This window comes from Amaranthus tricolor, chromosome 11, assembly GCF_026212465.1.
Source record: "Amaranthus tricolor cultivar Red isolate AtriRed21 chromosome 11, ASM2621246v1, whole genome shotgun sequence".
In the NCBI taxonomy this organism is placed as follows: domain Eukaryota; kingdom Viridiplantae; phylum Streptophyta; class Magnoliopsida; order Caryophyllales; family Amaranthaceae; genus Amaranthus; species Amaranthus tricolor.
Window position 1 is genome coordinate 26,051,262 of NC_080057.1, and position 23,142 is coordinate 26,074,403.

Sequence of the window (23,142 nt, forward strand, 5' to 3'; positions counted from 1 at the left end):
CAATTAAAAATATAAGTTAATAATTGAGACTTTAAAATATGTTTTATACTTTAACATTATTCGTTAGTATTCGTTTGAATAGTAACCAATAGTGGATGTGTGGATGATTATATTGTGTACATACATTAGGTTGTAACAAATTGTTAAATAAAATTTGTAATTTACATCACTAACACCTAATACACTCAATAAGTTTTTATTATGCCCCTTTACCTAAAAAGAACAATCAAATGAAATTTAGAGTTGGTATATGTTCATGTCATGGTATATGCATAATACTACAAGTTAATACACTTAATGGTCAAAATTTTCATTTCTTCAATCAAGAGAAGTACACATACATTTTCCTAGAGATAATTATAAACAACATGTAATTAAATTAATAAGATAACAGATGGAGTTAGAGATACATCGTTTAAATTTTCTGATACTCTCTCCTATTCACTCAATGTGTTCCATTTGACTTTTCACTATTTTTTAGGTGGTCAAATGAGACCACATGTGAAAGAAAAAAGTATAGTATTTAAGGTGTGAAAAAGCTAAGTTTAGTAAAGGTAAATTAACAAAGATAATATAACCAAAATAAAAATGAGATATTTAAGGTGATTCGACCAAATAAGAAAATTAGACACTTAGGATGAATAAAAGGGAGTAATAATTATGAAAAATTTATATAAATTTTGGTATTTTAGCCTACATCAACCTTAAATTCATATTCGCCATTGAGCAAGATATTTTATACTAATGACAAACAAATACCTAATACATAAATAATGTTATCAATACAATAGACAAATCATTCTCATACGTTAAATTTAATTCTATATGAATGAACTATGAAGTATTTATATATCACATTCCTACGTATTTCTAAGGACACATATCAACAAATATCACCTATTTGTCTTTCAAATTATTAATATACGAAAAATATTTTTATACTTTTCAAATATTAATTTTATATAATTTTTAAAAATTTGTAATTAAAATTATTCGAATTTTGTGTGCATTTAGATTTGAGACGTGTGAAAAAATTACTAAAAAGAGCATAGATAATGTTTGTTGCTCATTTGCCAGTGCAAGAAATATTCGAAAGTGGCAAGATCGTGCCCAAAGAATATATTCAACCTAAAGATGGTGATAAGCTTCCTCCTTTGCTAATGAATTATGAAACAATTGATTGTTCACTTCTCTCAATATCAAACCATGAAGAACTTGCTAAGCTTCGTTGTGCCCTTATTACTTGGGGATGTGCTCAGGTTTGCCCTATTTATTCACTTTTTAAACTATTTATTTTTATAAATCTCTTTATATGTTATCTTATTATACTTTGTATAACATATGAAAATATATCATAATAGCAGGGCCGACCTTAAAATTTGAGAGGCTTAGGGTGAAACATTAATTATGGATCTCTATTTACTAAATATATTATTATAAGCCCCTAACTATTAAATATTAAATCGTATAGGGTGCGCCTTCCATAATAGTTTAATTTTTTTGTTGAGTTGGTTTCTTGATTCTCATATGCTCATGAATTTCAATTCAATGAAGGGGCATACATGATCATATATTACGTATTCTAACATCAAAATTATAAACTTAAACTTTTGGCTGATTGTACCCTGATTTTTCTTTTACACTTTTATCGTTCTTTGATTATTCTAAGCGATAAACTTTTTAAAATTTAGATTGGCATTTTAGATTAAACAGTAATGATAATTAGATACGGTACGTATAGATATAATTTTATGTGTGTTACAGATAGTGAACCATGGAATACCAGAATCAGTACTAGACGAGGTACGAGAAATGAGCAAGCAATTCTTCAAGTTGCCAATGGAAGAAAAACAAAAATACTCATCAAAAGGAAATGAGCTTGAAGGTTATGGAAATACTAATGCTATTCAACAAGGAAGTCTTAACTGGAATGATAAATTGCATCTCCATGTTTATCCTCAACAAAAACGCCAATTACAATTTTGGCCTCAAAATCCCCATCATTTTAGGTATTTTAATTTATAATAATATCTTTTCCCAACATTTTTTAATTAAATGTAAGCAGATTTGGGATGTTTGACGATTTGATTGTTGGAATTTTGATTAATTGACCGGTCAAAAAAGTTTTCGTTAAATGACTTTAACTCGGTAAAAAAGCTAGATTTTAAGCAAAAACAATAAAAAAATGCTACCTATAGAAGCTTTTTGATTTTTAACCTATTATTTTAAAAAAAACATCAGACAACCAATAAATAAGTTTCATCAAATACTAATTTTCAACAGTTGACTTAAACAATAGCTAATCAACCATACTTTTAGTTGGTCGAATCAGTCAACAACTTTAGCTAACTGTCTTTTGTCAATACACTCCTAATGAGCCGGGATGACCCCAATGGGATAGAAAACAAAAAAAATCAGTGTAACTTATTTTGTATTGGTTGGAAAATAATATAAAAAAAATTTATATTGAAATTTATCAAGTTAAATAAAAGATTTTTTTTTTTCTTGGGAGAAAACTGATCATAAGTGATAACCCAATACAAAGAATTGACTTTCTTCCACAATTTAAAGCTAAAAAAGCATTTATTCAGTAAACTTTCGTTGGTGTGTGATAACAAAGTAGTATTCAAAATAGTAAATCAATTTTATAATTTTGTCAACTTACTTTTTACAATTAAAATCAAAATTTTTGACTTTTTATAATTTTAAGTCAAATAAATTTAAAAAAAGGATTCAATTGACCAATTTGTTTTGTTCTGGTCAAAACTTAATATCTTTCAACCATTTCAGAGTTTTTGTCTTGTGCATTTATCATAAAATGTCGTGTACATAAAAAGAAAACTAATGCTACTTTGACTTAACATTTATAACATTGATAAGTATGTATAATCATAAGGATCTTTTGTCACAAATTCTCAAATGAATAAAAATGAGTTAATTATATGAATTCGTCTTATGGTGAGACGACGCCATACAAGACTTGCTGGTAATTATAAAGTGATCACTTACGATATTTAAGTGATCGGTTAGAAAAATAAGCTAATTATATAACTAAAAGAGCTCTATGGTCTCATATAAGACATAGTAGATATTTTATTTATTGAATTAGAACGGAGATCAGATGATGCAGGTCATAGGATAGGCAGGTCTAGTCCTAAATTCCCGAGTCATAACTTAGTTGTGATTTACAGGACAAGCTTAGATGAATACTCAAAGAAGAACCACATGATACTAGAATTGCTACTGAAATCAATGGCACGTACCCTAAATTTAAAGGAAGAAAGTTTTATCGAATTATCATGGGAAAGTTTTATTACAATAATTGACTATTATGTTTAGTTTTTCATTATGTATGTCTAGATTGTTAACTTAAAGTCTTAATCTTAAAAGATTAAAGCTAACTATATAAATTAATATATCGTTTCGGTGGTCGTTCACATAAATTTTTCTTCTCCATTTGTTCTGACTTTATATCATCTCCTTTAGTTAACATATGTTTGTCAATTTTCAAATTGATCTATGAGAACAAGTATCATTTGACACGTGTTTGTCAATATATAGGGCAACTTTAGAAGAATATTCAAAGCAAAACAAAAAGATACTAAGGATAATCCTAAAAGCCATGGCATGTTCTTTGAATTTAAAAGAAGAAGAATTTCTAGAATTATGGAAAGATGAAGATAAAGATAATTTACATGCAAGATTCAACTATTATCCACCATGTCCAATGTATGATCAAGTTGTTGGGCTTAAACCTCATGAAGATGGAACCCTAATCACTATTCTCTTGCAAGATAAACAAGTTGAAGGCCTTCAAATTCTTAAAGATAATCAATGGTTTCAAGTTCCAATCATCCCTCATGCTCTCATCATCTTAGTTGGTGATCAAATGGAGGTAATATTAATATTAATGCTAATTAACTAAATAATGCATTTTTTTCTTATTGTATTTATCATGATGTCATTTTTAATTTGGTTAGTGATGATCTAGCCTTTATCAATAATGTGGATTAAATGTGCAATATTTACACTTCTAGTACTCAATAGAATATATAATATCATCGATTTTAATTTGACCTGTTAATTTTTTCTCCAACCTGACATTGACTCAAAACTCCTCTAGTAACTTGAAGAGCAACGATGCCTCTAAGAGAAAACACTTAAAAGTTGGATTAAGCCCTACCGTTTTAGTCGATTTTTCAAAAATAGGCAACTTTTTAAATTTCACATTAATATTACTATATTTCTAATCAATTTTATTTATTTTCATTTCTAAAAAGTCTTAAAAGTGGTACATACTGGTCGTTTTTAAGAAAATGCTTTACAAAAAATAATTCAACTTAACCTTTTCTAATCTGAAATAATACTACGACAAAAAATAACACGACTTATAGCACAAAATCTAATCTCTATATGTAGATACTCTCCGCATGCCTTAATCTACTTAGGCTCTTAGCTTTTACTAAAATAACAAGTATATCAACCACATAACAATTGTTTTGCAGATAATTAGCAATGGCATATTCAAAAGTCCAACACACAAGGCTATTGTAAATCCTCAAAGTGACAGAATTTCCTTGGCTATGCTTTTTATTCCAAGCAAAGACAAAGAGATTGGCCCAATACATGAACTAATCAATCAAGAGAGTCCTCAATTATACAAAAGGTTTAAAGACTATGGCCAATACTTCAAACAAAACATTCCTTCAGGGAAAAGACAAATTGATGCTGTTAAGATTCACAACTAATTGTATCCCGATAGAAGTGTACATTCGGGTGTTCGAGTGGGTTTCATGTACGATATCACGATACAGGTAATTCAGTTCCTGTATGTATGTAAATATTTTGACAATATGATTTTTATATTTATACGCTAGTTCTGGGTTGGTGTGAATGAGAAATATGACGTTCTAACTTCTATGTAAATATTATATGTTATGTAAATATTTTAAATATTTGGATAAAGTCAGAGTTTTGATATCAGATTGAATCCGAGTAGATATAGAGTCAGATTGTCAATCTTTTATGAGATCAAAATCTTGTTCGATTCCAATTTAAAGTTAGACCTTATAACGAATCTAACGTGATACACTTTTCCATTGGATTCGAATCATAGTATTTTTCTATAATCAAGTCAACTAAAGGTTAAATTTGTACTTAATTGTCATCCCTACTATTATCAACATATAGTTTAGGTAATTTAATTTTCAAGGTACAAAAACAATCTTTTTAAAAGTATTTTCTCGGTATTTTTAGTTTGCAGCCCACCTTCATGGCAACACATTGAAAAAGGAATTGAGAAAGTAAATGACATATTAGCTAAAAAAATTAACAACTAATTAATTGAATTAGACATATTCAGCAATTAAGCTATAAATTGATAAATTCCAAGGTGGAATTTATTCAACCCAATGCATTACAGCCCGCATGAAACAAGAACTAGAAAATAAAAGTGTATTTCCCTATACTCTTAAACATACCAATAACTGCATACATAGAAGCTATAATATATTTTGCTGGTGAAATGTGCACCGTGCACCATACAATTTTGCCAAAATTTTCAGTTACGTTCTACTAACGGAGATCGTGGTATGAGCGACGGTTTTAGTGCCTTGTCATCGACTGAGTCGAAAGGATGGTTCACTCGGTATTCCTCTAGAAGAGTTTCCATCGGCACTGTACACAATGCTTCGATTGCCCCCTTGGTAGGTACATCAGTTTCACTTCTTACTGGTGTTGCTCCTGTTGGTTCATATTCCTGTGAATCAGAACAGGTTTTATTAGGCATTTTTGCCATCTAAGTGCAATGTCATTAAATGGCTCCGATTTATAGGGGTTTGGGGGATCGGATGTGGAAATAAAATGAATAAGTAAACATAAAATATGATTAATCAGACAGTAACTTCAACCTTAAGGTCATCTTTTTTTTATGGCTATTTTTTGTTGCTCCATGGACCCCACCATTTTGTACAAGAAAATGGTGGGTTCGTGGTGTAAGTATTAAGAATCAGAGGAAGTATAGTACTTAAATAGGATTCAAAGAGATTCGAAAGAGCGAGTGATGATCAATAATTTGGTTTCGAAATATTTCAATCTAAGGCTTACCATGTATCTTTGTTGGAAAGTGGCCTGTGCCTCATTTTCAATGCATACCACCTGATCAGCGTGATCGTCTCTAAAAACTTGAAGATTCTCTGCCTGTGTTTTGACGGAAGAGAAGATTCCAGAAACTTCTCCCTGTTGTCTCTCCGATAATCCTGAAGAACAACCACCAGAAAGCAAGATTATGATCCATTCTCTTTTTGTCTTTCCAGCTTCCAGGATGTGCAATTTTCAATACACAAATAAAAGAACTGGAAGGTAGATTGTCTATATGTGTACTGGTGGAAACGGACAATTTACAACTACAGCTTTAACTCCGATCACCACAAGATACAGTTGAACATCTAATTAAATTCAAATAAACCACCTAGCTACTATGAGTCTATCATATTAAGAGACAAGACTTGGTCTAAGCAACTCCGATCATTATATGATTAACGCTCCATCAAAAACATACGATCGTGACAGAAAACATACTATCAAGGTCGTGCACAATATCTTCACTGCAATTTACAGTATCTTGCTCAGCTGCAGCCCTTGCAGAATCAATTTCAGAAGCGTGCTGACCATGGCTTTCCGACAAATTCCTGTGCATCAAAAAAAGATCACAGGCAACAGATTTTCACAGTTAATAGCTGGTAAAACACCACAATAGAACTTCATGAAAATAAAGCATTATATAAAGTTATAAAACAATTTGACTGCATATTTTCTCGATGCTTTTTTATGAAAGGAAGCTTCTGAGATGATTGATCACTGACCTCACTAATGAAACCATTGCTGAGGCTTGATTATTACACATAACGTTTAAGGATTCATGAGTTGTCTTCAAATGCTTGGAAGCTGTCTCGGCAGTACTCACACTAAAATATTGACAAAAGCAACCAAAGGTGTCAAAGAAATATTTATGTGATAATCATAAACAAATCGTTGAGGTTCAAATTAAAAATATGGAACAATTCTACAATAGGGCAAGTGCAATTTCGGAAAAGCAAATATACAGATAGTATCATTTCGTTGATCAGGAGTCAGGACCAACCATTTCTGTAAAAGCAACTCCATGTTGCAATGCTTAGCTGCTGAGAAATCGGCATTATCATTTGCATTACTCTCTGCCTGCATCGAAAATGCTTGCCATTTTCGTTTTGCATCTGTTGTGAAACCCACCACTGAGGAAATATGCTCATTCAAGAATGATTTGTTTGCAGCAGCCGAAACTCTAAGATCAATTAGTCTTGCATCAACCTGAAAATTCATTTTAAATAATTAAAATGAACTCAAAGTACAAAAAGAGGCATATTTGTTATGATCCAATACAGACCATATCCTGCTGACGGCGTATCTGGCTGGTTATCATATCAGTCATAACAGCAAGAAGCTTCTCAGCATCAGATTCTGATTGTTCCTATTAACAAATACCACAAGAATCGTTAGTATTAGCAAAAAACTTAATACAACACTTCCACACACACGCTCATAGAAAAGCAACATACCTTGAATGCTTTCTGGAATTCAGAGATACTCTTCATTTGAATCTCTTCACTCTGAGATGCGTGACTACCAAGCTTACTGGACTCGTCCATCATATTTTGAAGATAAATATTCACAAATTCTGAAGTATCTTTCAGGTGTTTAATACAATCATGAAACCTCTGCATTTCAATTCATGAAACAACCAGGGTCTATATCAAGTCTTCAATCACAAATTTTAAATGCATTTAAGTACAAAAGTTTTGCACATAAAGCACTGAAATTAAATTTGTCTATGAAAGTAAAGATGATAGCTTTTGCGAAGAAAACACATACCTCTCGCAGTTCCCGGGCAAAAAGAGCCATTTCCCCTTGGTGGCTTGATAGAGTTGCTTGAAGATCATCATAAATAGACATTGCTGTAACATCCTCAGCTTCTAGAAACTAAAACCAAACAAAATTAGAGGTACAAAATCTAGGTGTATGCAAGCATGAAAATCTCTATTAATTACTCGTAAAAAAGACTTGAATCGGGAATCAGAAGTGCAAATTAGTTCCCAAGTGCTCTCTAGCAGCATCATTTGCACTCAATCCTCTAACCCTTTAAAATTCAGTATGTTGAGGACAAAACAATGGAAAACAACAATAGGAAAAAGAGCATGATAAACATAACAGAATAGATTTCTGAACTTCAAAGATGTGAACATTAGAATCTAAAGATCTGAAAATTAGTTGCATGAGCATACCTCCTCAACAGATCGACTGCTCGCAGAAGCTTGAGAAGATATCTCCTCCAAGCTAGCATCGGTGTTCGCCTTGTGCAAACGAACAACATTTTGTAGGGCATCAACATGGGAAATATACAAAGTTTTTGAAGCCATCACTTTCTTCTTCAATTCAGACACAGCCTGTGGCCAGATTTAAATTGAAAATAAGATAGAGATGTGTATATATAAGATAAGGCAGGCACAATCCCATATAAGAAAACTAAAGATTTCCTCCATCACATGTTTAACATAAAAGAATCACGCAATACATCCAATACCATATGCTACCTTAATGGATAGGTTAAACTCTACCTCATTATGGATATCAAGCAATGTGTGGCATAGCTTATCAATACATTGCAGATTCTCATTCTGTTGAGACATTGAAGCAGCCACTGTGCTGCAAAGCGAACCAAGCCGCTTTGCAAGCTCGTCCTGGTAATTTACCACCACAGACTTGTTATCAGCACTCAACTTGTCCTCTCGATCTGTACCATAAAACAAAATATATACCAGATATCAAACACAATTCTACAAGCAGAAATGAAAATCAAAATAGCAGCTAGAGCTGCATACCAATTTTGGAATGAAGTGAGGCATTATCTTGAAGGGCTTTCTCCAAGTCTGAGCGTAACTGACACGCTTGATCAGTCAAAGCTTTCTCTGTTCAGACCATGACATTCAAATGTTAAAAAAACTCAGCGGCATAAATCTACAAGATATCACAAAAAAATTCTAAAAAGCAGCTCAACCTGCTTTTCTTTGCTCTGATATTATGAAATCTTTTTCATTTAGGGCGTATTTGCATCTCTTTAGTTCCTCCTCGGTACCAGATAACAATTTTCTAGTGAGACTCAAGTCTTTCTGCATGCATGAGATGGTTGTCAAAAGAATGTTTACATGACAAATAAACAAATGCATACAGTATTAACTTGCATTACCTGCGTTGAATCAAGCTTTTTGCTCAAATTAGAACATTCTTGAACCTGAGAATTATATCTGCCTTGCAATTCTTCATGTTGCTGTCCCAATGAAAAAAAATATGCTTGAGATGGCACAATAATATTAAAATGCCAAATCTCAAAAAAAAAAAATAAAATAAAATTAAAAAAAAAAAAAAATAAGTGTCACCATACCTTCTGTTGGCTTTCAATTGTAACACCCATCTGCTCAATCTGATCAGCCATTGCCTTGATTGAAGCCAAAACACAAATTAGCAATTACAAGTCAATGAAGCTAAGTAAAGAAGGAAACACTAAGCTGTCAAGCTGTAAGAGACAGAGAATGGCAATACCTTCCTTTCACTTTCTTCCTGGTAGTAACGATCTTTTGGAATGTACACTCCATTCTTCTCCCGTGCCGCATAAACCTCTAAAAGTAGGTTCTCAAATTAGCTTGCTGTAGTTTTGATAACTAGATAGTCGAAATAAATGAAGACATGGGTTTCTAACCTGTTTTTAGTCTCTCAATTTCACCATAGAGATCCTTTATCAAAGTTGATTTCATCATTTTTTGGTTTACCTGTATCATTGTCGAAGATGAATAACAATTTATCGTGTGATTTGTGCAGAGCAAAGAAAATAAAAGGCCAGAACTACAGACTAAAGCTTACAACAAGAAGAGACAATAAAATCAATCACAGGCTCACAGCATATTTTAAATCAGACATTTCATATTAAGGCTCAGGATATGCAAACAAGATAAACCGCAATAAATATAAGAAAACGGTTCCAAAACAAAGATGATACAACATTAAATTTCATGACAGGTACATTGGAGAACCAACCTCTGGCTTATTTTTGATATGCTTAGCCCTGTGCGCATAATCTAGAGTGCTCAGGGTCTCTTCCAGACAGTGGACAGCAGGTGAGACTGTTGCAATGATGCATGTCTTTGTTCTTCCTCCCAGTGAATCGCGCAACAACCGTGTGAGCTTGCTATCCCTGTACATTCCCAATTTGAAAAGTTAGCAGGAATCAACAATATTTCTTAGCTCTATCATGAGCCCAGCAAAGCACCAACAACTGACCTATAGGGAACGTGTCCCAGATGCTCTACAAGAGCATTTATAACTCTTCCTAACGTGAGCAAACTTTTGTTGATCTCTCCAGCTTCCCTGGCTCGTCCCTGATAAGTTTAAGAGAGAAAGTGGGTTTGATCAGTTGTGCTCATTCAAAAACATGTTCAGAGGTGCAAGAGCCAAGACATTGAATTGCGTTAAGAAAAGGAATGAACATTTTCACAAAAAAGTATCAGACCTCACGAGCCCCAGACCGAGAAATGTTCTCTGATCCTGCTAAATCTACCAAATTGAGTTTTCCACATTTGATGAGCTCTTCTCCTTCTGGGGTTGACTCTTTAATGTGTATGGTTATGGAAAACAAAGAATGTGATCGACTGGAAAATAGAAAAAGAAATAGCCAACAAGATTTACCATCAATTCTTTCATTCTCTTCTTGGAAGAGGTATCGCTAAGAATACATTTCAAAGTAAATAGTATTACCTTGATTGTTTGTTCAAAAGAGTTTCAGCAGTGCGGCGCTTTGCAGATCCTCTTTCAAGAAGGGTAAAAATCTCACTAGCACTAGTGACAATCTCCTCTTCCAGCCCTCTAACAAGGACACCTCCTTTACCATCCTCCATGAGAGGCAACTGCTTCTTCTGCCTGTCTTCCACAGCAACCTTTGAGATTTCTTCAGGTGCCAGTAAATCAGTAATTTCTTCATTATAAAGTTCCAAAAAAGTGACTTTTACACTATACTCAGCATTCTGACTCTCCAGTGTATCAAATATCTGTTTAATAGCTCTAGGTATGACTCCTGCTCCAACAGGTAGCTCTCCACTCTGGCCATTTTGCTGTTTTTAAGAAGGCAGATAACAATCAGTAATCAACAAAATATATTGATTAAAACACAGCATTTAACACACGGTAACAGTTTGAGTACCTTAGCTCTTTTACAATCACCTTCCATTGTGTATGTTTTACCAGTACCAGTTTGACCATATGCGAAAATGGTACAATTAAATCCTTCTAGAACTTCATTCACAATTGGAATAATTGCTTGATCATAAAGATCTTTTTGCTGTGAAGATGGACCAAAAACCTGCAATCATCAACTAATCAATTCCAATGTAGACACAAATTCACGACTTCACGTGTATTCCTTTAATCCTAATGTTTGATTACTTTGCACTAGTACAAAAAAACCCCAAAAATTATAATTGAAAAATGTGTACAATGCAATAGTAAATTACAGTCTAGTCAATACAAATTTATATTAGATATTAAATATTGAATTCCAAAATAGTGGCAAAACACATGAATGGTAAATAATCCCGTTTGGTTGATGGTATTTAATGGTGGGAATGGTGATAGAAAATTTGACGTGGCAATGTTTATGACTATGCTCATCCCACTCTAATCACTTCACAAAATGCTTTATCATCCATTACGGCTTAGAAAAGTGGTATTAGATGGTGATGGAAACTTGTGAGAAATAACAAACGAAGCTTCATTTCTGTGGGAATATTATCATGACACATCTTGTGACAATTAACAGTGTTAAAGTATATGCCGCTATTCATTAGTGAGTTATCAATTGCAAATCAATATCTTTCATAACACACCAAAAGGTGGAGTATTTGTTTTGTTCTTCTAAATCAGTGTGTCATCCAGATTTTCAATTAAATATGAAAAATTAAATTTTGGAAAGCAACTAATTATAATTATAGTTACTCCTATCGTGCACCTACAATGTACTAGATAGAGCAAGCAATTTGTCATTAGAAAACGATAATATATTTAGAAATGACAAATATTAATAAACACTTCACAGTTTTAACAATAAATTGAAAATTAATGATAATCAAGTAAACAACTGAAACAAATTGAATGTTACACCATTGTTAAATACCTTATCGAAAACAAACACTCTGTCGAAATGTTTCCCAGCTATATTCTGAGAAACCGCAACTTCTCTCTGATAATCGTTACAGGTAACAACTTGCGGAGCGTTATTCCGCAGTTCCTCGTCGCTAAACGGCCTGCAATCAATTCAAACCCTAATTTCAAATTTCCAAAACTATAATAACAATCATCTTCATTCACCATTTCAACTCAAACCCACAAAAATTAATTCAATTAAAATATTAAACTCAACCCTCATTACCTGCAACGAAGAATTACTTGCACATTTACACCTTTTTCTTTATTCGACATTTTTTGAAAATTTCTTCGTCTAATTAAACGTCGATGATTTGCAACAAATTACTGGTTTTCAATCTGTTGCTTGTTTGAGAATCGAGTACTACTGTGAATCTCACTGATTCTCTCTCTAGAGTTTCTCTCTCTATAGTTTTTCTCTGTATGTTGTTGAGGCGATGTGAAGAAGGGAGAGCGGGTTGTTTAAAGATTTTGAAATTTGAATTGCGCTCCTCGTTAACAGTAAAGTAGATTAAGAGATCTGAAGCGTTCAATGGTCTTGGGTTATAAGGATCTGACGGTGATTGAGGGTTTTAAAGAAAACGAATCATTTTGAGAAGATGAGAAAAGACTAAAAACTGTGTTTTAAATTTTTATTTTTTTACTATTGTTTTAATGTTTTTTTTATGTTTGCTCCATGAACAAATACCATCGTCATGGAAGTGGGTCAAAATTAGGGGTAAATCTAGTAAGTTTCATCGTTTCAGTGTTCGCAAGTGACTTTATTGACATTGAAAAAAAAAATTTGCATTTAGTTGCTACCGAGCAGAACCGAATCCGCAATCTATGTGTCTTTGTGCACTTTTGCATTCATTGCCGACCAAAAAACACAATTCCTTTAATGATATATATTATAAACGCAGTTGTATATAACTCTTTTTAATGCCAAAACTATAAATACTAACAATCCAACACCATTCACGATATTACTGCACTATTGACGAATTGCACCATCACTAATTAAATATGAGAGCATTATCCAATCGTCAACCAACATTGTGCCGTCAACTGAGGGCTTACCATCGGCAGTCTACCACCGTTGAATTCAGCTCAATTGTCCAACCCACCATCGTTGCATCCAATTTGCAAATTATTGTCAATTTTAATCAAATGTGTGATTTTTTTTTTTAAAATCAATTTTGCAAATCTATTTAATTTGCAAATATATACAAGCTATAAAAGTATTGTTATTTTAAAATGAAGATAGAAAATCCACTAACCAAATGGCTAATACAAATTCACAAATGATTAGATAAACAAATAATATGTATACATTACAACAACTAAAAACAAAACATCATTAATTAGAAAATTATTTGTTGGGTATTGGATATTGACTTGCTTGAATGATTCCATATTGACTTGTCTATCTGAATCCTCGTTGGTCAGGACTTTGAAATAATCAAAAAGTCATCTCCGCACCATACTTAGTTAGTGTGCTTCGTATTTTAAGATCATCATGTGGGCCTTTTATTATGTTTTTCTTGGACATACTAAGTCCAATCTTAATATTTGGAGGGCCTAAGGATGTGTCTACATTAGTCAAAACCTTTTCACCTCTTCGCATTTGCATAATGGAATGCTACCAGCATAAGTTATCAACAAAATTTACATTATGATTTACAAATGATATTGCTGACAATGTATTTAAACAAGGAATAATTAACATATCTCAATTCGTACATGTGCATGTTTTAGCATTCATTTTTGTATAATAAGCCTTTTGCATTCCATGGTTAACTTGAAAATTCTATTGGTTGATGATGCACAAGCTATGCATCATTGTAATAAGCTATACTCTATGTAGATGCAACTCATCACAATCACATCTATATATTAATATGTACTCATAAATGCCCAACAAAATACCCCAGGATGATGATGCATTATGATGCACAAGCAATGCATCATTGTAAATTTGTAATATGCAAGATTGTATGCATATGCAACCATTGGCGGATCCAGAAAAAAAAAAATAAATAAATGTGAATAATAAAAAAAATTACAATCACCATTGAATAATTTAAGGCAAATGCCTACGTCACGTTTTCATATTTTGAAAGCGATGCATAATGTCATCATTTGACAAACTATGAAACAAATCACACTTAAAATAAGTTACAATAGCATCACTCAATGGGGGCATTGGGCTTTTAATTTGTTTCGGAATTGGGGTAATTAATAGGGGTAATAAAAATAAAAAAAATATATTCATAAATGCAAGTAAGTTTTGAACCTGGGTTTATATTGTGAGAGGTGAGAGTACTGACCACTGATCTAACATATATTTCTTTTAGAGGTGATCAAACACCGGGCCGGACCGGGCCGAAGGCAAAAATCTGTCCATTGATGCGGGCCGGGCGGGGCCGAAGTGCGGGCCAAAAAGTTCTTGCCCAAACCCGTACTGTGCGGGCTTGCGGGCCTATGTTATATATTATTTATATATATTATGTAAAATTTAAATAACTTTATAATTTTTATGTAAAATTTATTTATCCAATCTAAAAGGTACTATTATGAAGTATTGAAAATCTAAAGAGATTGAAGCAGCCAATATAAATGACAAACTCATGGTCCCTGCCTCCCTCCTGCTGCTTGCAGTGTTGTACCAAACAATTTCTTCTATTTTTTTATTTTAAATTAATTTTAAGATAACCATGATTATTTCACTATAACTTAAAGCACTCATCAATAATGCTTTAAATTAAAAACTCTCATTTTTTTATTTAATAATTTCTAATCAATCACCGTGATTTGTAAATAACCAAAAAAATAAAAATATAAAACTAAAATAAATAAAACCAAAAAAGACAAAGAAATTCACAAACTACAAATACAATTGTTGCATATTATACATAATTTAATACACAAATTAAAAATAATTGAAATAATCAAATACAATTGTTACATATTATACATAATATAAAACAAATTTAAAATGCAAATCATGAACACACATTTTTCGGCCGGTCCGCGGGCCAAACACCAAATCCCAAACCCGTCCCAAAAAAAATCGGGCTATTTAATTTCTACCCAAACCCGCCCATCGGGCCATATTTTGACACCCAAACCCTCACTTTTTCGAGTCGGGCCGCCCATGATCACCTCTAATTTCTTTATACTATTTTATTTTATTTTTGATTTAAGTGATGTCAATTGACCTTGTTGACCTCATTATAGATCCGCCCCTGTATGCAACTCTCCATCATAGAGTCTTTATTTCAACCTCCTTTAATCTTTAACCTAATTAGCGAACACATGTACTATCTTATTGTCTAAATATTTGAACTCATATGCAAAAATCTTGTGCACCATGACCATAAGTGAGTGCAAAATTTTGGGATTTCATCACAAGCGTCTCACCATTCAAAATAAATTTTAAAATAAAAACTAAGAGAGTAAAAAGAAGGGGCAGAATAAAAAAAGATAAGAGAGAAAATAGTGAGGGATGTTATTGTTTTTTCATTGATGGGATTAATTAAATTTGTAAATATTTCCATTTAAAATTTAATGTGGTAGAAATGAAAAGTGCAGAGAAAAATTAATGAGCAAATACTTTTCTACTCACCATTAAAAGTGCTCTTAGATGCTTGTTTAAGTGCCTTAATTTTTTCTACCCATGATGTGGTCTTGCTTTGGAAATGCATAAGAATTCTTTTGCAACCAATGAAGTATTCAATTGTTTCTACTAATAAAGACTAGATTCCTACCATTCATAATAGCCCTTTTAAGATTGTCATCTACCAAGCACACTTAATTATGCATTTTTTTTTGCTAATAGGCTCTCTTGAAAATAACATATACCTTATTGATATGAGTAGTATATCAATCCTTTTTAAAGCTCAACTCGAGGTGTTACACTCACCCCCAATTAAAGAACCCTATTAGGTGTAGTGAACACACTATCAGCCATCATTGCAAATTTACTTTGTTACCACTTGTCACACCAAGTGCGCATTAGACCGTCAGTGACTATCCATAGTCCATAAAAATTATAGACTGATTCTACAAACCAATACAAATCTATTCAAGCACTTTGGCACATTAGGTGTATGGAAAGCACTTCGGTACATTAGATGTATGGAAAGAAATTTACAGAAGGGAGAGAAAAGAGGATGGCACATAATGGATAGGCCATAAGGCGATGAGTGGCGCTAAAAAAGTTTTTACTCCAAAAAGTTTTTTATTTTTATTTTAATCCTTTTGAATAAAAAAAGAACAAGCATTATGTTAAAATATGTGGCACTTTTTTGAGTGAATAGTTTGGTGTAACAAACTAACAATTTAAGGAAACTAACAAGACATTTTGAAGAAAATTAACGGTAAAAATAAGATTTTTAATTTAAAGAATAAATGAAATGTCAAATTGAATTAATTTTTTTAATAAAAATCTGATCATCTATTTAGCCTTCAAAATATTTTCTTTAATTTCTGTTTATTAAACATAACTCGAAACATGTGATTTGCAAATTGCAACAAATGAAAAAAACAAAACTTATCTTTATCTTATTTAATCAAATAAATCATCATCCAATTATATCACCCTAAACAAAACACCCAAGCAATCATTCCGTACTTTTTCCCACACCCTTATCAATCTCTAATTCCTCCCATGGCGGACACCGGCGGTTCTCCGGCGAAAATCCGACCAGTCGGTGGTACCGAAAACAGCTGGTGTAAAGCCGTATCAGGCGGCACAGGCATTACAGTATTATTCATCCTTGTGACCCGAAAACCCGATTTCAATCTCCTCCAAAACTCCATTACCAAACTCCAGATTACCCACCCAATTCTCCGAGCTAAACTGAATTTTGATCCATCAACCTCCACATTCACATTTCTCATCCCTTGTTTTTCTTCCCTCGATTTACACTCTTTCGATCTTCAATCAACGAATTCAATAATCCAATCTCATTTCGGAGGTGGGTCTAATGTGGATTCTTTCCAGATCCTTCTAGAACACGAGCTAAACAACAATCCATGGTTGAACCTTGATCGCTCAGATTCATCGAGATCAGTTGATGTGATGCATGCGAGTGTTTATGAAATGGAAGGTGGAAAATGGGCAGTGATGTTGAAGGTTCATACAGGAGTGTGTGATCGTACGGCTGCTGTTGCTTTGATGAAGGAATTGACGGCTTTGATGAAGAATGATGGGGTGGGCAATGATGATGAGGCGAGAGAAGTGAGTGTGGGGGTTGAAGAATGTATTCCTAATGGAAAAATGAGTAAACCCTTTTGGGCTCGTGGGGTGGATATGCTGGGTTATTCGTTGAATTCGTTTCGGTTGAGTAATTTGGAGTTTGTTGACCCGAATTCGGAAAGGTGTTCCCGGGTTGTTAGATTGTTGTTGGATTCTGATCATACCACCAAGTTACTAGAGGTATCGTATACCACCTTTAATCATGTTATTTGTATTGGAGTATTGAAGTTTAATGTATAATATGTTCTTCTTGGTTGTTTTCAATTGTTAATGTTCATGTAAAAGTGACTATTTCATGGAGCAACTGTTACCTAATTCACTAATTTTCTTTCTAATTGCTGTTTGGAAAGGCAATTTTTAAGCAATTTTGCTCAAATTATGAATTGATATTGCGAATTAGGTAACGACTGTATATATAAAATATTAGTCACAATAGAGGATTAAATTAACGTTAATATGGGAGAAATTAATGAGATTAGAAGGAGATCTAGCAACATTTATCTGGTAAGATTGAAGAAGCATTGAACGTGCATTAAGAGTATTAGTGCATGAGAGTGCGATTGGAAGACACTTATCCATTGACCAAGCCAGTGGGACACGTGTTAACAGAAGAAACAAAGAGCCCTATTCAAACTAGGGGAAAAACCACCAAAGTAAAGGAGAACTCAATACGTCAAAGACAATAACAGTGGCATGCAAGGGAGTTTTGGGGATTGATGAAATAACAAAAGGAATGTTCCACGAGATACAAAGAACTCAAAGTAATTTATTGCAAAGGAGTTATTATAACTGAATTTTAAGGACCCACATTGATTTTTAGAAGAACATTAATAGCACAAGTTATAAAGAGAGTAATTATAATTGTTCTTACGAATCTTCAAAAGAAGATTTATCAGATATTAATCATAAAGACCTCACGTCTAAATAAGTCCTAAGTAGTAATCCACCTTGTAGCCACTGTGCTCCTAAAAGGACTTCTGAAAGGACCTATTAGGCAATTTGTCTCAGATTGATACTAACTTGGGTGTCGGAGTGGGTCCTCGGAAAAACATTCCGAGCCCTGCTAATCCCTTGTTACATTTTACAGGCACAACCATCTTCTCTGGTGATCTTATTGCATAGCTTGGCGAGATAGTAAAGACAGGCTTCCACCAGCACTTAACTATTGATTAATCTTAAATCAGGGGGATTAAGTTCTTAATTAATTGTCCTACAAAACCAAACAGGACAACGACAACTCGATAAGTGATTATCTCAGTCAAAAGTAAGCTTAAATCGATGGTGAGGATGCAACATACCTGGCGCTGAGTATTCCACTTGAAATTAACTGCGATGAGATTTGAACGTTGACCTTTCATGAAGTTGCTCTCTAATACCATGTCAGAAACTTGAGCCGATGGCTAAACCCAGAAAATATGTTATATACTCCATAATAATTAGTTCGTCATGTAGTTTATATATTGGGTTTATTAGGTAATTGAAGGAAACCTTTTAGAACATGAAAACTGAAAACTCCAGTACTTTAAGTTAGTATTATGATTTATGAGATTTCTGGCGTCTGGTTTTGGTTGTTTGTAGAGTGCAGATGTAGTTTCTTTCATTTCAGCGTGTAGTAAATGGAAAATTTTTTTAACAGTAGAATCAAATGAGTAAACGACAAAGATGACTGAGTGGCATTAAATCAAATAAAGATGATATTCGTGAACATCAAAATTATATATGGTTGAGTTTAGCATGCTGAATAGTCAATTATTAGAGAGGAAATGCATTCAGCATTTCATTGGGTTGATTGAGTTTCTTTGATGCTTGTATTAATTGGAAGGAATCTATTGCAAGAGTTGTAGGTGGTATTGTATGATATCAAATGGTGAAGAAGAAAAATTTCACTAGATGAATCAAACTTCATTATGTGTTGTTGTGGGAATTTTGTTGGTTAGTTGTACTGAGAAGAGATAATCCAATTAGGGAGGACAGAAAATCGGTCCAAGTTGGTACTAGGTAAATAATTGTGATCTTTGATAGTACACAACTAGACTAATAACATGAAAATTCATTGGCTCTCTGATTGGACACCATACATTAGACAGATCCTCATTGGGTGTGATGTATATGGCACTGTTCAATGGGATTTTGTTGATCAGGCAAGTTGTGCAGGGAGCTTATGTATCTGGAAGCTTAGAAAGAATGAATATAGCTCTGGCGGTTGGTTTATGTTTTTCTTGAATAGGTCTCGTTATCTCATTAGAATTGCGACAAATAGTAAAGCATTCAAAGCAAAACCTTGATAAAACCAATTGCAAATGAGAAATCTTTGGTCACACCTCCACAGGTCCTAACCCTTGTTTGTATTTTGTCGTACATATCTTGGACTATACTTGTATACTAACATGACATGCCTTTTCGTTTTTCTTGCCATGATCTATCTTCATCAAAGCAAAACCTTGATAAAGACCAATTATCACACGCCTTCTCTAGATCAATAGAAATCCTGTGCAAATCCTTTTTCTTCTCTTTCTAGTACTCCATTCGACATTCGTTGAACTGCAACATATATGAGCTGGATAGTAGAAAGTGGAAACACCTAAATTTTACTTCAGAGTACATCCTTAAGCTAGTGCCGTTGACTTGTAGCTGTATCCTCACTTTTATTACATAACTAAACTTTGATTAATCTGTATTTGATGTATCACGAAAGAACCATACACATGAACGTGTCCAAAATTTTTAGACACATTACTGACTCAATTTTGCAGGGATGCAAGACTAGAGGGATAAAATTATGTGGAGTCCTTTCAGCAGCGGCTTTGATTGCTGCACGACTGTCCAAATCCCTTCTTGATGGTGAATGGGAGAAGTATGCTGTGGTGACTCTAATTGATTGCCGAAAACTTCTTGAGCCTGTCCTTTCTAACCATCATATCGGTAAGCTTTACACTTTTTCTTTTTTGCTGTGCATTCGGAGGTTTGCGGAGGAATACAAATATTATCTTTCTTAAACCTGGTCTCGGATTTTAATGGACTATAGTAAAATGACTTTGTAAATCATGTGTATTTCTTATTTATGTGAAGTTTTCACGTGATGTTTGGTACCAAGGGTCAATCGCAAACAACCTCTTTGCGTAAGGTTGCGTAACCCTAGGTGGAAGTCACTTTATGGATATGAACAATAAGGTGTTTTAACCGGTTAGTTTACCAAACATTAGCATTAGTTGGTTTGACCACGCAATCCTCTATTTGTATCAAAATAAGCTAAATTGCCCAATAAGCTATTTTGCCGAACACCCTTTATATCTAAATAAACTGTTAGCGACAAACAAAACTTTGTTGGTTGTTACCTGTAAGTCACGCCTGCTTCACCATACATGATGCAGGATTCTACCATTCCGCCATCCTCAATACCCACGACCTGAAGGGAGGCGAGGAGCTGTGGGAACTCGCAAGAAGGACATACACATCTTTTGCAGACGCCAAGAACTCAAACAAGCATTTTTTAGACATGGCCGACCTTAACTTTCTCATGTGCCGAGCCATTGAAAACCCAGGTTTGACTCCATCATCATCATTAAGAACTTCCTTCATCTCAGTTTTTGAAGATCCAGTGATTGACAATGATGAAGCAAACGAGAAGAATAAGGAACTCGGGATAGAAGACTACTTAGGTTGTGCTTCGACTCATGGCGTGGGCCCAACCATTGCCATATTTGATACAATTAGGCATGGCAAACTGGATTGTGCATGTGTGTACCCATTTCCCTTGCATTCAAGAGAACAAATGCAATCCTTGATTGATGATGTGAAGAGAATTCTTATTGAGTGCTTGTAAGTTGTAAATTATAAGAAATAATTTGTATTGAGTAGCAATGGAAATAATTTAAATGATTTAACATCCCTTCAGCTTTGTTTTTGATATCTCTATTATTTTATTTTTGTAGCTTTAAATTTACCGAATGATTTTACATTTTTTGAATAAAACAAGTTTGGGGTTATTGATAATTACTCTATAATTATTTTTGGGATCTTGCTAACAAATGATTAGGGCACTTGACAATGAGTGTATAACTTGATTTTTATTTAAAATTATAAATTAGATAACGTTTTGAAATTATATAAAACATTGATTATACATTTATACTATCTAAAATTATGTTAAAGTCGGAATCTATTACCAGATTTCGTGTCAATTCATATTAATAATGTTTTATATTTTATTTTTATTAATTCTTTATGCACAGTAGGGCTATGAATATTATTTTTCTTTAATTTGTTATAATATAAAATCAAAAGTATCATCAAAATGGCATTGAGTTTGAAATTTATAATAAAATCACATCACGGTCGGTTATTTAACATTTAGTATTTTCATATTTAACTTTTTATACATATATTTTTCTTAACAATTTATGTCAAATATATTTTTAATAAGACAAATTCTTTATTGAGACCGTCTCACCGTGAGACGGATCAATATAGGCTGGCCCAATTTTAAATTTCTTAAATTTTGATGAAAAAACTGTTTTTATTTAGTTAACTATTATGTAAATTTAACTTCGGGCTGCTTGTATGAGCCCGTCTCACGGTGAGACGGTTTCATACAAGACTTGTTCTTTTAATAAAATCATTTTCTTTTTAAAAATATTTACTTTCACTATAATAATATAAAAAATAAATAGTTTAGATCTCACATTTTTGGTTTTATCTACATGAAGTATTTTGTAATAATAATTGAGTTTAAAAGTCATTCAATTGTTGAATTACCAAGTACGGAAGTTACGGTCGTCGGTTTTGAGTCGAAGTCTATACAACTATCAAAATGGTTTGCTTTGACAGACACATTACTTAATCCATGCCCAACACTAACAGTCAACAAATCTTTAATTCTTTAATTAAGTCTAATTACACAAGTTAATGATGTTCAAGTAATTAGGTAGAACAAGGATAATGATCATAATTTCCTAAATTTATCATTTTTTATTAAATGGCAAAATGGCAAGGCTGAGAAAAGAAAAATTATGTGAAAATCAAATTCGAAATATTTTCGGAAAAGTGGTACTTTTTTATAAATTATGTAGCTTTATTAAATTAAGTCAAGAGAAGCTAAGGTAGTTGTTAGCAGTTTGAGTAGCAATTAGTAATATGAGTATCTATGAGGTAACAGTACGTATCTAGGTTGTTGTGGACTGTGGGTAACAATTGGTAGAGCAAAATTCAATTGCGAAATATTAAATGATCATGCAAAATTCATAACACGTACAGATTTTTTTACATATCCAATAAAATATATAAAAATTAGCAATTGAATTAAAGAGCAAACTATAAACTGCAAGTCAAAATAAAGTGCCCACAAATCTATTAAAAAAGAGGCACAACAATAAATTGCTTTTTTTCTCTTATAAAATTAGGGAGTCTTGACTGAAAAAAATTTGTTTGCTGTTGAAAAATTATAGACTTCTTTTATTTTTTATTTTGAAATTTGTATATTTATTTTCATAAATGTCACTTTGTTTTCTACTGCTTCTTCAAACGCTATAATAATATATTGTAAATTGTTGTTAAACCGTTAAACACTATTTTGGCGAATACTAATATTTTTTAAGTAGCGTTTTAACTAAAATAAATAG

At 32.9% G+C, this 23,142-nt stretch overlaps 3 protein-coding genes across 3 annotated transcripts; 2 read left to right on the forward strand and 1 right to left on the reverse strand.

Moving 5' to 3' along the window:
* The first annotated feature begins 1,055 nt into the window (after positions 1-1,055).
* LOC130826711 (jasmonate-induced oxygenase 4-like) lies at positions 1,056-4,872 on the forward strand. Its single transcript, XM_057692278.1, has 4 exons — positions 1,056-1,259; positions 1,765-2,009; positions 3,562-3,895; positions 4,506-4,872. The coding sequence occupies exons 1-4, from the start codon at positions 1,056-1,058 to the stop codon at positions 4,746-4,748; spliced, it is 1,026 nt and encodes a 341-aa protein (XP_057548261.1). The 3' UTR covers positions 4,749-4,872.
* Positions 4,873-5,357: 485 nt separating this feature from the next.
* LOC130827767 (kinesin-like protein KIN-5C) lies at positions 5,358-12,817 on the reverse strand. The gene is made up of 23 exons (XM_057693612.1): positions 12,509-12,817; positions 12,254-12,383; positions 11,285-11,443; positions 10,843-11,195; positions 10,598-10,736; positions 10,369-10,466; positions 10,126-10,282; positions 9,791-9,860; positions 9,634-9,710; positions 9,476-9,529; positions 9,281-9,361; positions 9,092-9,203; positions 8,916-9,002; positions 8,652-8,827; positions 8,319-8,480; positions 7,909-8,016; positions 7,596-7,754; positions 7,424-7,507; positions 7,142-7,347; positions 6,864-6,965; positions 6,580-6,689; positions 6,106-6,257; positions 5,358-5,758 (listed from the first exon to the last, which is right to left on the reverse strand). Exons 1-23 carry the CDS (start codon positions 12,556-12,558, stop codon positions 5,561-5,563), a joined length of 3,024 nt encoding a protein of 1,007 aa, XP_057549595.1. The 5' UTR covers positions 12,559-12,817; the 3' UTR covers positions 5,358-5,560.
* Positions 12,818-16,723: 3,906 nt separating this feature from the next.
* LOC130827768 (uncharacterized) lies at positions 16,724-21,517 on the forward strand. Its single transcript, XM_057693614.1, has 3 exons — positions 16,724-17,704; positions 20,278-20,446; positions 20,896-21,517. Exons 1-3 carry the CDS (start codon positions 16,934-16,936, stop codon positions 21,345-21,347), a joined length of 1,392 nt encoding a protein of 463 aa, XP_057549597.1. The 5' UTR covers positions 16,724-16,933; the 3' UTR covers positions 21,348-21,517.
* Positions 21,518-23,142: the final 1,625 nt, after the last annotated feature.

Bases quoted from the DNA above. Each gene is read 5' to 3' on its own strand.
- LOC130826711 (XM_057692278.1), top strand. From the start codon at position 1,056: ATGTTTGTTGCTCATTTGCCAGTGCAAGAAATATTCGAAAGTGGCAAG. The intron at 1,260-1,764 runs GTTTGCCCTATT...TGTGTGTTACAG, and splicing joins TTACTTGGGGATGTGCTCAG to ATAGTGAACCATGGAATACC. The intron at 2,010-3,561 runs GTATTTTAATTT...GTCAATATATAG, and splicing joins CAAAATCCCCATCATTTTAG to GGCAACTTTAGAAGAATATT.
- LOC130827767 (XM_057693612.1), bottom strand. From the start codon at position 12,558: ATGTCGAATAAAGAAAAAGGTGTAAATGTGCAAGTAATTCTTCGTTGC. The intron at 7,755-7,908 runs GTATGTGTTTTC...ATTGAAATGCAG, and splicing joins TTGCCCGGGAACTGCGAGAG to AGGTTTCATGATTGTATTAA. The intron at 6,690-6,863 runs GTCAGTGATCAA...TTTGATGCACAG, and splicing joins GCAATGGTTTCATTAGTGAG to GAATTTGTCGGAAAGCCATG.
- LOC130827768 (XM_057693614.1), top strand. From the start codon at position 16,934: ATGGCGGACACCGGCGGTTCTCCGGCGAAAATCCGACCAGTCGGTGGT. The intron at 17,705-20,277 runs GTATCGTATACC...TCAATTTTGCAG, and splicing joins ATACCACCAAGTTACTAGAG to GGATGCAAGACTAGAGGGAT. The intron at 20,447-20,895 runs GTAAGCTTTACA...TACATGATGCAG, and splicing joins CCTTTCTAACCATCATATCG to GATTCTACCATTCCGCCATC.